Source organism: Patagioenas fasciata, chromosome 2 (assembly GCF_037038585.1).
Source record: "Patagioenas fasciata isolate bPatFas1 chromosome 2, bPatFas1.hap1, whole genome shotgun sequence".
Classification (NCBI taxonomy): Eukaryota; Metazoa; Chordata; class Aves; order Columbiformes; family Columbidae; genus Patagioenas; species Patagioenas fasciata.
Genome location: NC_092521.1, coordinates 146,640,635 through 146,654,782, shown reverse-complemented (window position 1 = coordinate 146,654,782; position 14,148 = coordinate 146,640,635). Strand labels below are relative to the sequence as shown.

Sequence of the window (14,148 nt, the reverse complement as noted above, 5' to 3'; positions counted from 1 at the left end):
GAGGTATGAATATAAATAATTATTAATTAATTAATAGATAAGTAGGGGTGATTTTTTTTCCTTTAATGGTTAAAGTTGTAGGCTAGTTTATCCATTCATTTAATAGTCTTTTTAATTCTGTATTGAGTACAGCAAATAACAGAATTCTCAAGGTATTTTGTGTGTATAGCTGCTGGTGTGTGGTATTCCCGGGGTGACCTGCATGTTTTCCAGAGCTGCAGCTGGAGGGTGCAAGGTCCCGGGCAGGGCTGGGAACAGCAGCGGTAACTGGGCTGGTTGCAGTTCACATCACTCAGAATAAATCCCTTTCTCAAACAAACGGCTTAGAAGTCTTGCTGTATCTCTGCTTTCAGGCTGGTGGTCTAATCCTCAGGGGTATGGAAATGAGCTCAGGCTTTCTGAAGAAACTAGTGTGGGCTTAATGCCCTCATTGTCCTTTCCCCAGCGTTAGTACCCACCCATTTCTCCCTGTGGGTCCCCAGAGGCACAGCCCCTGTGTCCTGCCCCGGCGTGGCTTTGCGCGGCGGGCGAGTTGAGCTCAGTGGTACCCAGCCCAGCGCCCCGACTGCAGCACGGCCCCAGCACCGCACCCGCTCCGCAGCAGCACAGAGCCAGAAGCACCGGGTCTCCGCAGGAGAAGGAGCGAGGCTGTTCCCTGAGCATCCTCACAGCATCATGACTCTCCAGGTAAGCAATTCTGCATCTGGTGAGACAGAGACGCGAGGAGAGGAGAAAGAGTGGGCTGCACTGTCCGTTTGTACAATGCCGTGTCAGAGACAGCCGTGTTTCTTCAGCATAAGGATTATTACTGCAAAATCAAGGTTACCTTGTGGCAAGGGAAATTTGCCTAAGCCTTTGGAAGATAAATAATGCCTTACTTTTTGCAAGTGGAAGGTGAGAGAAGTGCTGCATATTTTGAACTGTTCACAGGTCAAGTAAATTATTAGGAGCCTTACCTGTTTAGAGCGTGTGTTAATTATTTTTCTTTACGTGTGCATCTTGGTTTGCTAGGACTGGATTATGCATTGAAAGGTAGGTACATATTTATTTTTTTAGTATCTAGCTACTGGAGCTATAAAAGGAGGAGGGGAACTTGTAACACTGAAGCAGTGGTATATGTGCATTTGGGAATAATGGATAATTTTTAAGAGAGTTGTGCATATTTTTTTAGGTGTGTGCATTTTTTTGTATGGTACATTTTGATGGGCTTGTGTTTTTTGTAAGAAAGCTGCTGCTTTCTGGCTAGAGAGAGCTTCCTGCTACCTTCTCTCTCACTATCAATAGTTCTTGAGGTAATTATCTTCATTGCTGGCTTTTAGCCTGGTATCTTTGTAGCAAACTATGAATACGTCCCTTGTCTTGCCCATGCCCTGATGGATTAGGCTGTTTTTCTTCATTAGGCTTTCTATTATCCCTTTCACTTCCAGATTTGCAAGCCCTTTTATCCTGGTCTCATTATAATGTCTGTCTCAGCTCCATTAGTGTTCGTGTTCTGCAAAGAGCGAGCAACATAATGCTCTGACCTAGATGCAGGGACTGTATTGCCAGGAGCTCAGCAACTTTCTTCTGAGCTGCAATTACATCGAATGGCACAGAGGTTTCATTGTGGCGTTTTACAACTAAGAGGAAGAATCCTGTTTCTTCAGTGGGTCAGAATTGCCAGATCCCAAGCCTAACATCACCTTTGTTTAATTAGTGATCACTGAAATTATAGTTTGTTTTATTCTGCCTTGGATTCACTCTAGAAAATAAATTTATTAGACTGATGTTTAAGCAATGAGCCATAAATCACTATTAGAAAGAGCTGAGTGCAATATGATTTGCCATTGCTGTACACAGTTAAACTTTATACAAAAAACCACAGTGGTTGAAATATTACGGTATTCTATATGTTCTGCACTAGACATCATAGAGGTTTTCTATCCACCGTTGTGTTGGTTGACAGCTACCAAGCTGTATTGGAATGAGGACAAATTAATAATATAATGGGAGGCTGTAAAAGTTTTACAAGTTTTGCAAACTGCCAAATTATTCTTCTGTAAATAGTCAAGGTTTTTTCTTTGCAAACAGGGAGTGTGTGATAATGGTTTGATAATTTGTGCGTTTATCTTTAATGCATGTGTGTAGTGTATGTTTATGTCTGTATGTCTGCTTTTAATTTGAGGAGTGAAAAGGAATTATATTGGCACATGATTAAAAGGAAATTGTATCTTTATAGGCTGTTCTTAAGCATGCTGTGTAAGCAAGCAAAGGCTAAGCAACAGTGTGCACAATGGTTGGCTACAGGGAGATAAGGAAAGAAGTGGTTAGTATTTAAATTTCATTTCTGGGTATTTCTTGCTGTGTAATATATGCATTTGCATATTTTGAAAACAATATATTGTGATATTTTCCTATAGATCTAAATAGAATAAAAGTACTTGAAGAAGCTTACTAACTGTTTCCTTTATTTTTTTGAGTTATCTTCTGTCTTTGTGAGTCTAATAAAGCTTCTAGTTCATTCTTATTGTGAAGTTTAGATCAGAAAACAATTGAAGGCATGTGGAAGATTTCCACTGATTTGACTATCCTTGTACATCAATGGTGGGAGAGGCTCGCATGCAGTAGTGACCACAGTATAAAGATAAAACTTATTTAAAGTTTAATCAATTGTGTCAACTCACTTTTATTATCGATACTGCTTCATAATCTTACTGCTGAGGGAGCATGACTGCTCCTTTTCCTTATATGTGTGTGGGTAAGAGCAAGAGATATCTGTGATGTAGGAGTCAGTGATAGGTATAGTCAAGTATATCACATCTGCTGGTGTTCAGATTACAAATGAAATACTTTAATAAAATTTTACCTATGAAAGAAATCTTAAGTGTCAAAGATGTACCATTCCAGTTTCTTTCAGATGCTATTTTTAATTCAGTGATAAGTTAGCTGCATTGCTGATATTCTTTCCCCTCATTGAGCACATCTCCACAATAAATGCTATATACATCTATCAGAAATACTTTCGTTAGCACATATGTGGGCAAGTGTTTTTCCATAATTAGACTACAGTTTTGGTACCTGAGTACAAAACTCCTTCCTGTTTAAATTAATGTGTCTGGAGTGGCACTGGGGCAAGGTGGGATGTACAGCTGGAGCAGTAACTGCCCATGTCCTTGCTCCTGCCCTGGGGTGAGCTCAAAGTGGACTGGCCCTCTTTTCATGGAGGGATCAGCTGCCTGTCTACCAAGGTCTATCATGAGGTTCAGAGTCATATGAACAGTCTCACAAGACCTGCGAGTTCAGACTCGGGTTTAGCTTACAGTGACATGTCCGTCTGCCCCCAGCTGCCAGGCAGAAGGTGCCCGTGCTGTGCCCAAGGCACAGGGCAGCGCGCTCCTGCCCCAAAGCCCTGGATATTCGCCCTGCACTGTTGGTGATGTTGCGGCCCTCAAACCTTCCTGGTGTAAGCCCAGCTGGCAACTAAGCACCACATGGCCATGTGTTTCCCTCCCCCACAGTGGGATGGGAGGGAGAATGGAGGAAACAGTGAAACTCCTGGGTTGAGATAATGACAATTTAATAGGACAGAAAAGGAAGAGAAAAACATAATAATAACAACGATAAAATAATATAGAAAATTTGTGATGCACGAAACAATTGCTCACCATCCGCCAATCCATGCTCAGCCTGTTCCCGAGCAGTTCCCCTGGCCAACTTCCCCCAAAATACAGGCTGAGCGGGATGTAATGGGATACAGAATATCACTCTGGCCAGTTGGGGTCAGCTGCCCTGGCTGTGCCCCCTCCCAGCTTCCTGTGCACCTGGCACAGAGTGAGAAGCTGAAAAGTCCTTGGCTGCTTAATAACAACTAAAACATCACTGTGCTAGCAACTTATTTTAAACCCAAAACGCAGCACTATACCAGCTACTAGGAAGAAAATTAACTCTAGCCCAGCTGAAAGCAGGACACTCCCAAAAGGCAAGATAGTGATCTTTATTTACTGGTCCTTGGTAATTTTTGGTGAAAAATTAAAAATTAATTTAACACTTGAACTTCCTGAAGTGTTTCAGGTGGTTGTAGGAATTCAGGTACAGTTACCCTACCAAAGGAGAACAAGAGAAAATACTACATAAGAAGAAAAATAAAAATTGCAAGGCTTTTATGAAAGTAAACGTTAATACTACAAATATTAGGAATTCCTCATAATGAGGGCTTTATTACATTGCTTATTACAAGAAGCACACATGAACTACGGGCTGTGATTAGTAACTAAACACAATTATTATATTATTATTTTTCTTTTATGGCCAAAGATACTTGTCTTTAGAACATCTAGGATAACACAAGGATTGAATGATGCTTGATTGAAAATGTTTTTGTTTGCACCTGAGTTAAAAGCTATCAAAGCTATAATTTCTGGACAAAGCATCCATTTCTTTAATCAAATTTGCAATCAGAGTTTTTACTTTGCTATGGCATCAAGAACAAATAGATGTAGAGCATATACAGTTTTCACATTTCTGTAATTGATCCAAAGGGAAATACTATTACAACTTGTGCTGTAAGCTTCATAAAGTCAAATGAAATTCTAATGTAAATGCTTGCAGAGTAATTAGCCGGAGTTTCTTTGTACCGTTTTTAGTTAATTGCTGTTCAGCAGATTCAGTATTTAAAGAAGAAATTAAATTATCTGAAATACGTGTCTGTAGTCACAGCTATTGCAATCGTTGCAAAGATTTTGCAGCAGAAATTCCTTAGAGATCAGATCATATTACTGTGTCCATCATGAAAGCTTGGCCAGCTCACACAAGATCTCTAAAGGTTTATCATTTACTGATTTGACCTGAAATATAAAGATTTTCATTCTCGTATAATTATGTTCATAAAGTGTTTGTATATTTAATTATTTCCTTTTAACATCCACAATTTAAAAGAGTTTTAGAAGAAAAAAAAATTGGCTTGCACTTTGTGGCAAATAGAACTGTGTCTCCTGACCTATATATTGAGATATTTCACCACCAGCAAGATGGCAAAACTATCCATTCATGAATCTACATATATGAAGTTTTTTATAAGTGCTGAGTCTACATCAATATTAATGTCACTATTGCTAATTTAAAATATTAAATCACGTTGAAATTATTTTCTTTAGCTAAATTGCCAGAAATGTTTGTTGTTCAGACCTGTCAGAAGATACAACCCCTGCTCCAGAGAGCTTATTCCTTGAAGATAATTTCCAAAAGTTTGGTTTGTGGCGGTGGGGAACACACCCTTGCTTTCAGGCTACAAACTGCCACCCTATACAGGTGAGAAAAGGCCGCTCAATATTGGCAGAATTTTACAAACAGGTCACTGCGAAGACTGAGGGCTCTGTGCATGCTACTGCATCCCTCCCTCCTAACCCTCATACAGCCCTGAAAAGTGTTTGCTATTAAGTGTCGTGTTCTTTTCTTGAACTTCTTTCCTGTGGTAGGGTCCCTCCCATGAATAAGCAAAATGGGATCAGAGGTTAAGGTACAGTCATGGAAAGAACAGAGGAAATCCTTCGGCTTAACTAGTTGGTAACAACTAGATGCTTTAATGATGCTTGAAGTGTTTTTTGGAAAATGTTTGCTTTTATTATTATTTTATTTAAATCATTAAGCTGCTAATAGGGCTACTTTTTTAAGTGGGACCCTCCATAGACTTCCCAAGATTTATTTATTTATACCAGTGTGACTATTTGTAGCGTACCACTTGTGGAATTTTTACTTTGTCGGGCTTCTAAGGGGCACATTGGGCAACTATTACTGTCTGTATCATTAAAGTATGCGGGAGCCATAGTCAGGAGCACTTGAGTTCTGCAAACAGAGGAGAAAAGCGGTTTTGACTCTGAGAGCTGGAAAGTGTCAGAATAGCCGAATTTCTTTTCAGTGTAAAGAACAGGTTCTGCTTATATAGCATGAATGTAATTTGTGCAGTAATTGTGTATTACTGCAACTTCCGCCTGCGAATTCAGGACTTGTTATCATCATGTAGACCACTTTATTTGTTTTTTTAAACTCAGTTTAGCTGCCACTCAGGGTGAGGATTTTAATTTCCATTTAAAACAGAGCCAAACAAAACCTTCAAATGTTACTTAAACTCTCTGATGAATTGGGACAGAAGACACTTCATGAAACGTTTAACAATTTACTCCTTCAGCTGAGGTGAGAAAGCTTGTACTCCACTTTTCTAGTCTTTCAGGAAAACAAATAATCAGGTTTCATATTTCTGATATTAAACTTTGAAGGAAAAAAAAATCCGTTTTCTTTATACAGAACAAAAAAAAGCAAAGCTTCTGTTGTCCATATAATCCATTTTTAATTCTGATCTAAGCTGACTAAATCCATTTACTTCAATTAAAATAGTTTTCATGATCAGGTTAATACCTGCTAGAATGCTGATTATTTTTTAAGTAAACAATAGGGTACATGGAAACAAACAAAAATGCTGAGAAGAGATGCTGTAACGTCATTTCAACATTACTGAGTCAGCTTTTATATGTAATCTGGAGCACATGATTTTGATTTATCTCAATTACATATAGCATACTCTCGGTTTTTTGTTTTTTAATTCTAGAAAAATCCTGTATTTGTCTTGCAGTGTTCCCAAATATTTGGTTGGTAAAACAAAACAAACCCCACAGTGTTTAGTTGTTCTTAAAAAAAATTTGACATAAACAGTTGGATGTAAACCTTCATGTTTTTCTGTGATTCTATGGTGTAGTTGCATTTTATTAATATTGAGAATTATTTTTACTAAGACAGGAGCAAACTGCATAATTACATGGTTTTGGTCTATAAAGCTTTAGATTTAAGAATATAATTTGGAAGACATTTGATTTAGAATTTAATGTGGTAACTGCCAATCATATAGTGTATCGAATTACCAAGTTCCAGAGCATTAGGTGGACAAAATGGCACTTGCAATCTGGCTAATTCTCAGCATTGTGCCAAATAAAGAATGAAAGAGCATTATATTCAATATATCTCCACATAACAGCAGTGTTTCTCAAAGCTAAAACTGCTAAAGACTGTTTTAAAGACCACTGGCTGTTTGTTTCTGGGAGGCCTTGATGGGAATCGTCTGGGAACTTCTGCTTTCAGTTATGCACACACTGAGGTTCTTGCTGAATTGGAAGATTATTTGCTAATAAGCACCTACATTGCTGCAAGATGTTTGTCTGAAGATCTTGCCTTCCATTGCATTTTTAATGGTGCTATAAACTGTCAGAACTAGAGATGTGGATGATCATCATGAACCCTTCTTGTCTAATGTTCTGTGAATTTATAATTGCAGTTTAAATAAGATTCAAGATCTGGTTTTAATCACTGTTTTGCAGGGAGCATTCCTTTGCTAGAACACCCTTTTAATCATACACCATGGGGTTTTTTTTAAACATCCCTTTTAAATATACCTATCTGCCTGCGCCTCATTTCAGCTCTGGTGTTACCGACATATGTGCTCCTGTGGTGAGCACTTCTGTTCTTAGAAGACTTGTGCTGTCTCTTTGTGGGTTTCAAATAGCAATTGAGAATTTTGCCAAAAAATGAGAAATTCCTCAGAAACTTATATCTGGGAGCTTTACTTACTAGCCAAACTAAATTTCCAGGACAAAAAAAACCCCAACAGTTAATTCATTTTGGGAGGTAGAGGTGCCTGGTTTGGTGGGGGGGTGGCCATGTGCATGCAGAAGGCTGCAGTGCACTCAGCTGCCCACCCTCACCCTCATCCACATACTGCTGCTGCTTTAACGCAGCCACCGGCTGGTGGGTCCTCACATCAATGAATGTGTAGTTTTGTGATTCCATGGAGGGGCCTTTCTTTGAAGATAGCACAGTACAGACTCCTGAGGTAATGCCAGGGTCTCAGTTATCTATCTCAGTTATCACAACACTCATGGTGAAACCATTGTTGAATAGGTCACTGATTTTAGCACAAAGTTGTAGGCTGGTTTTGTACGTATTAAATATACATGTAATAGCACATCTTGCAGTATATACTGTGCTTCTACAAATGCAGGTCCAACTCAAAAGCTAAAATAATGGTTGAAACCTGCATATAGCACGTTAAAGTGCCTGCTTCTGTTCTGAATTACAGTAGTGCAGTAACCTGGCAGGTCTGTGGTCGCTATACGAAATCTCTCTCTGAAGTGTCCTGGGCATGAACCAGGACTCCAAACTTGATGCTAAAGTCTAGCCCAAGACCTAGTATATAGAGAGAGTAACGGATATTGCCTTGCATTGTTGGTATGAGTGTGGGATGCATGATGATGAACGGAGTAAATTTTTCCTTCACTCTTGTGCTCTGCTGTGTTTGAGAGCTGGGTGTTGCAGGTCACGCTGGCAGTTGCGCTGCCCATCTCCGTGGGGTACATCTGTGCCAAGTGCAGGTCACCTCCTGCACTGCCAGCAGAGAAGGGGCAATGAAGGGGGAGATGGGCAGAGCACCTCAGGGTCTTCCAGCTCCAGCCCCAGTCCACACCTTTCAGTCAGGGCCAGAAGGATTCAGGGATTACTGCTGGGGGGTGAAGTTCAGTGAGCACCTCCCCAGCGCGACTGTGAAAGACATATACACTACAGCCATTGCATAGGGTGCTTGCACAAATGTATCTGTAGCTATCCTGACACCAGACAGTCTGTAATGGTTCCAAGTGTTTAGATGTAAAACCGTTGGAAAAAAGAGGTTTATTTATTTTAGCAGTGCTGACCCTGTCAGCTAAGTAGGCCTAGTTCTCTTTCTAATAACTTACGGTTTTATTAAGCTTCATTCATAGGAAAATGTCTAGACTTCCCACTAAATCCAAGTGAGTAATAAAGAATATCCAATGATACTACTGTGTGTGCTATACTTAGTTTTAAGCATACCCCTTGAGAGGAAAACGAACATGTTTGTTTTTTCTTCCATCAGGCTGACTTTGATCATGCTGCAGAAGATGTAAGAAAATTAAAAACAACACCAACTGATGAAGAACTGAAGGAACTATATGGATTGTACAAACAGGCTACTATTGGAGATATTAATATTGGTATTCCTATTTCCTATATATAATTCACACTTACTCCCGTATCTTGCTGAAATCAAATGTTATGTAAATCTGCATGATAGTCAAAGGTATGCGTTTATTTTGGCAGAGTGTCCAGGAATGCTGGATTTGAAAGGCAAAGCCAAATGGGAAGCGTGGAACCTGAAAAAAGGTGTCAGACCAATTAAATTTACATGATGTAGTCATGTTTAGAGGATGACAAATGAGGAAAGGTAATGACTCCTACTTTACTTTTACAGGTTTATCAAAAGAGGACGCCATGAAGGCCTATATCTCTAAAGCAAAAGCACTGGTAGAAAAATATGGGATCTAAAATACTCAAAATAATTCCCAATAATAACTAACTCTGCAGTATCTAATGAACTAAGTCTGTTGAGAAAAATGCAATACTAACTCCTTATTGTGTAGTCTGACAGTAAATTTTTTTAAGCATAAGCTGTTTGATTGTAAGGAGTAGAGTACATACTCTATTTTTAGATTGTATCTTACTCTAAATAAATTTGAACCTAATAAATGAAGCTTTCTGTAAGAATTGTGGATTTCTGTGAGTATTACATTCTATTTAGCGTTTTTACAGGAGCACATAAACAGAGAAGCTCTAGAAGTATTTTTTGCAAATGAGGTTTCTTTGTTCCATAAGAAGTGAAGGGTTTGTGCAAATGCAGGATGAGAAGAGGGGAAAGATGAAAACTTTTTTTTTTTTTTTAGCTTTTAAGACCCAAAGCCAATGTTTAGTTTTCAAAAAAAAAAAATCAGAAAAACTCCTCCTTTTGAAGGATTACAGCTAAGTTCTTAAGGAACAGAAAAACTCTTATGCATAACTGCGTGAAATTCTGCAGAAAGAGTGACATATTATGAAGTGCTGTGGACTAATCTTACAGCTCCTGTCATTAAAATAGAGGGAAATAACTCATGGACCAGCATTTTCTATACATTTTGTTATGTGTTTTGTCAAGAAAATTTCATTAGAGGGTTCCAGCAGATAGAAGTGACCTCCCGGAAGCTTGTAAAAGGAAATGTCTCCACTTGTTAGGTCGTGCCAGGCTGAAAAAGAGATTTAAAGTGTTGGAGAAATGACAATCATTGTGGTCATTTTACGTAGCTATTTCAAAGTTATTATTTAATAATTATTTTAAATCCCATATCAACTATTTTGGTTAACACATTGAGATGGCTCTGTTGATCTGTTTTGTTCAAGAAAGAGATAAAAGACCCCAGAAAACTCTTCATTAACTGATTTGATACAACAGGAAAATGCATAAGAGGAAAATCATTTAAGCAAAGTACCTTTTGAATCATGTGGATTATCTTCGGACCCATTGAAGCAGGTGATATCACAAGAGAAGGGAATCTTCTTTTCTGCTGTCTCAAAACTGTGAACATAAAAAGTAGTAAAAAAAACTTTCCATAAGACACTGTTTGAGGTTTGCTTCCACATAGGAAATAGTTTTTCTTTCTCTTCCAAAACATAACAAACTTCAGGCATTGATTTTGCAGAACATCAGGGAAGAAATTACTGTAAGATTTCTAGCTCCTTATCCTACAGCAATTAGGTCTAAAATGTTAAAGAAAGCAAACAGTTAGGAAAAAAAAGAGCTTCAACCTGCAATAAAAATTCCCACCTACAATAAACGATTATGTTGTCTGCTTATATTCAAGTTCTAATATTTCAGGGCCTTATCAGTGTCAGGTTCCTATGACCAAAATGGGTCCCACATCCAGGAGTGTCGTTATCTTTGCCAGGGTAAGAAAGTGTCACTACTCAGCTACGTGAGCGGTTGCATAGGATCCAGTGGGGACAGCAGGGAGGACATTAGCAGCCAGTCACGCTCTGTATGCCTTGAACCCAGGGATTCTTTGCTCTGATTAGGCCAGGGCGCCTTGAGTCAGGAGGCTGAATGCAGTGATCCCAATGCATGATCAGTTCGGCTTATGAGCCTCGGATAACAACAAAACATGTGAGAATATTCCTTTTAGTGGCTCCTGACTTTGGATCCTGAGTAGAACTGTCATTCTACCATGACATTCACTGCTGTAATAGCAGTAGTGGTTGCTACAGTAAGCAGTGTTTTCATCTGGGGCTTAAATACTACCATATAAATGGAAAAGCACACAAAAGGGAAAACTATGTTTACTACTTAATAATTTTTTTAGAGCAGAAACAAGAACAAATTTCAGAGAAAAAAGAAAACCTGAAATGATCAGACAAAAGTAAAACTGTAAAATACAAATATAAATGTAATACAAAACTGTAAAACTTACGAAAATGTCTGAAGAACTCTAATGTCTTCTTTGCAAGTATGTATCAGATGTTCCCTAATGTCTTCATTTTGAATAAGCTCAGGAGGAGTTCCTTCTAAAAATTGTATATATGTAAGAATGTCTTCATCTTTTACATCATATATGGGTGTGCTTTTTATGTGAAGAAATTCTTCAGACTGTCAGCACAAGACAAATCAGATCAGATGTTGCATATAACATACTTCAAATAATGTTTTCATTAAGAATTGTTTTAGTAAAAAAAAGACGGTGATTCTCTGTGTCCAAAATAAAATGGCTGATTAGTTTTACATACACAGAGAATACTTCTTGGAAAGGGTTAGTAGACTGTTTTCTGAAAATGCAGATTATGAGTGAGCCAAGCACCCTCAGGGTCTGAAACTTCCACAGACAAGTAACCGGGTTGATTGAATTTTGTTCAAAGTTTGACTCTTACTATTGAAATACAGCTAATAAAATAATGTATTTAAGAGAAAGAAAAGCCTAGCAGTAGACACAAATCTGACTAATGAAGGACTGGAGAGACCAACCGATTATGGAAATTTGCAGGAATAATGATTACTTCCATGAAGTACTAGCCTGTACTCAGGATTGCTAAGAAGCCCCCGAAATAGAAGAATGGAAAAAGCAAATGCTGACTGAGTACAGGAGGGCTGGGGAAAAGCCACTTCACTGTTGTTTTCCCAAGAAAGATGAGCAGAACCACTAGAACCCGAAGGAACTGAGGACAGGTTAAAAAGCCAACGAAGAAGGAGGAGGAAAAGAAAGAAATGCACAAATGTACTGAGGGCTGGTGCAGGAGGTTTATGAAAGCTTAGTTTAGACCGTTCACATGTGACAGAGTAGGGAGTGGCACTAATTTGTTTTTATTACATTTTAGTACTAAGCCAAAGGCCATGGTAAATAATACAGTATTCAAAAATGGTGGCATTAGCTTAAGAAGACACTTCTCCCTGAGCTAAGGTTAATGCTTGTTTTATACTGTTGTGGTTTGTACTGTTAGTGATGCTGTAACCTACATTTGGGGCATGTGCCCCTGATACAAAAAGATGGATCGGCTCTAGTCCGTACTTCTCTTTCAAGTGTAGTGCAACTGCAAAACTGAGGTAAGATCCAAAACTGTAGCAAAAAGAGAAATTAAAGCAAAGTAAGATAAAACATATGTAAAAACTGGAACATTTAAGCATTATTTGAATTTCAGCACTAACTGGCTATCTTGAACAGTTACTGAAACCATATATGACATGTAAATTATAGTGATATTTGTTAAGAGACATGAAATGTATTCCTATGCAGTCTAGTGTTACAAGTCAGACCCTTTTGCAATAAGAAAAGTTATTTTGAATACTTGGGACTAAGTAATCTTCAAAATCTATGTGTTTTACAAATGGTTCACTCCCTGCATTCACGTAGAGTAAGCACTGACACAAATATTAAGAGTAAATAGAACTTGATGACTTGAATAAAGACCTTTGCAGAAGTGTATTTTCCTAAAGTTTTTCAGATAAAGGCAAGTAACTATCTGCTCCTAGTGTTCAAATATAAAACTCCTTCACCAGGGTATCTAAAAATGTATATATTTTTACCTGTGACCAAAAAATGCAAATGGTTTTTCCTGCAATTCTTTTAACAAAACACTTGTAATTTCATTAACTATGGTTGTCATGTCTTTTGGAAAAGGCTCCTTAAGACGAGATTCTCTTCCAGGAAGCCTTACACAGGACACTGCAGAAGAGGTAGAAGAAGGGAGGGAAAAGAATTACAGTTATTTCAAATTGAAACAGTAAAATCATGTTAAGTTTTTAAATCTGTTCTGCAGAATATATAGATTATTTAAATTAACCTTTCTTACAGTTTATACAGTGTATTTGCTGTTGCTACTGCTGTCTTTTAATTCTGTGAGAGATTAGGTCTCTGTCCCTTCCTTTACTCACAAATGATGCGTCTCCCGTTGATCTGTTCGATAAATGCCTTGGGTCAGAAATCCTCAAGGTCCTGCTCTCAGCTGAGGTTTCAAAGCAACTTCATTATTATTAATATTACTAACAAATAACCACAATTCATTAATTTCAATAAGTTTGAGGGTTGTGTGAAATACATCCTTTCAATGGCAGCGTTAGAAAGTTAAACTATATTAGAATCATACGGTCCTTGTTCTTTGCAGGCTCTTCAGCACTGCACATAGTAAAATGTGGAATCATAGTATAAATGGATGGCAGTTTATATCTATATGGAAGGACATATTGCATGCTTTTATTCCTTTCAAATCTGGGGATTTCCCTCCCACTGTTTAGAGACAGGAATGAATAGAACAGAAAAAAAAAAAAGTTGCTTTTCTAAAATCTGCTTGACATCACACAAACTGCTAAACTCATATGGAAGTAATGGGTCAGACACAAAGTATTTTAGAAGAGGTAGAATAAACCACTACCTGATACCATAGCCAGCTGTACAGAAATGTTTGCATCTTCTATACTTCCAATCTGCACAAAGCATCTTTGAAAGAGCATGCTACACCACGATTTTATTAATCCGTGCCTGCAGTTGCTCCTAGGCCATCTCCTTAGTAACTTTGCTGGAAGCAGTTCCAGTGGACAAAAGTGGTTTTTTTAATTTAAAATGTCAAGGAAAATTTGATGTGACTTGTGCAAGTTTTTACTGAAAGCATACAAGCATTTAGAGGACTCGTACAATCGCAGTAGTAATTCTGTCTATAAATGCTAGATTATTTTTCTTATTTGTGGAAGGCCTGGAAAATGGCCTTAGTTCCTCTTCGCACAGTTCAGCAACAGATCTTTTTAGTGCTGATGTAGCCTGATAG

General features: G+C 38.2%; 2 protein-coding genes across 3 annotated transcripts in view; one reads left to right on the top strand and one right to left on the bottom strand.

The window, feature by feature from the left end:
- The first annotated feature begins 405 nt into the window (after positions 1–405).
- On the top strand, positions 406–9,579 carry ACBD7 (acyl-CoA binding domain containing 7). The gene is made up of 4 exons (XM_065830990.2): positions 406–687; positions 8,912–9,029; positions 9,136–9,198; positions 9,287–9,579. The coding sequence occupies exons 1-4, from the start codon at positions 676–678 to the stop codon at positions 9,358–9,360; spliced, it is 267 nt and encodes an 88-aa protein (XP_065687062.2). The 5' UTR covers positions 406–675; the 3' UTR covers positions 9,361–9,579.
- OLAH (oleoyl-ACP hydrolase) overlaps positions 3,540–14,148 on the bottom strand; it is a 29,727-nt gene continuing 19,118 nt past the window's right edge. For both annotated transcript variants that reach the window (XM_071805180.1, XM_071805179.1), the window contains 5 exons: positions 12,914–13,052; positions 12,347–12,446; positions 11,310–11,485; positions 10,335–10,420; positions 3,540–10,091 (listed from right to left, as the gene is read on the bottom strand). In XM_071805180.1, coding sequence (XP_071661281.1) covers positions 9,958–10,091; positions 10,335–10,420; positions 11,310–11,485; positions 12,347–12,446; positions 12,914–13,052 — 635 coding nt within the window. In that variant the 3' untranslated portion in view covers positions 3,540–9,957. The remainder of the gene's footprint in view (positions 10,092–10,334; positions 10,421–11,309; positions 11,486–12,346; positions 12,447–12,913; positions 13,053–14,148) is intronic.

Excerpts from the sequence above, each read along its gene's own strand:
- ACBD7 (XM_065830990.2), top strand. Across the intron at positions 9,030-9,135 it reads TATTGGAGATATTAATATTG|AGTGTCCAGGAATGCTGGAT; the intron begins GTATTCCTATTT and ends TTATTTTGGCAG. Across the intron at positions 9,199-9,286 it reads AGCGTGGAACCTGAAAAAAG|GTTTATCAAAAGAGGACGCC; the intron begins GTGTCAGACCAA and ends TTACTTTTACAG.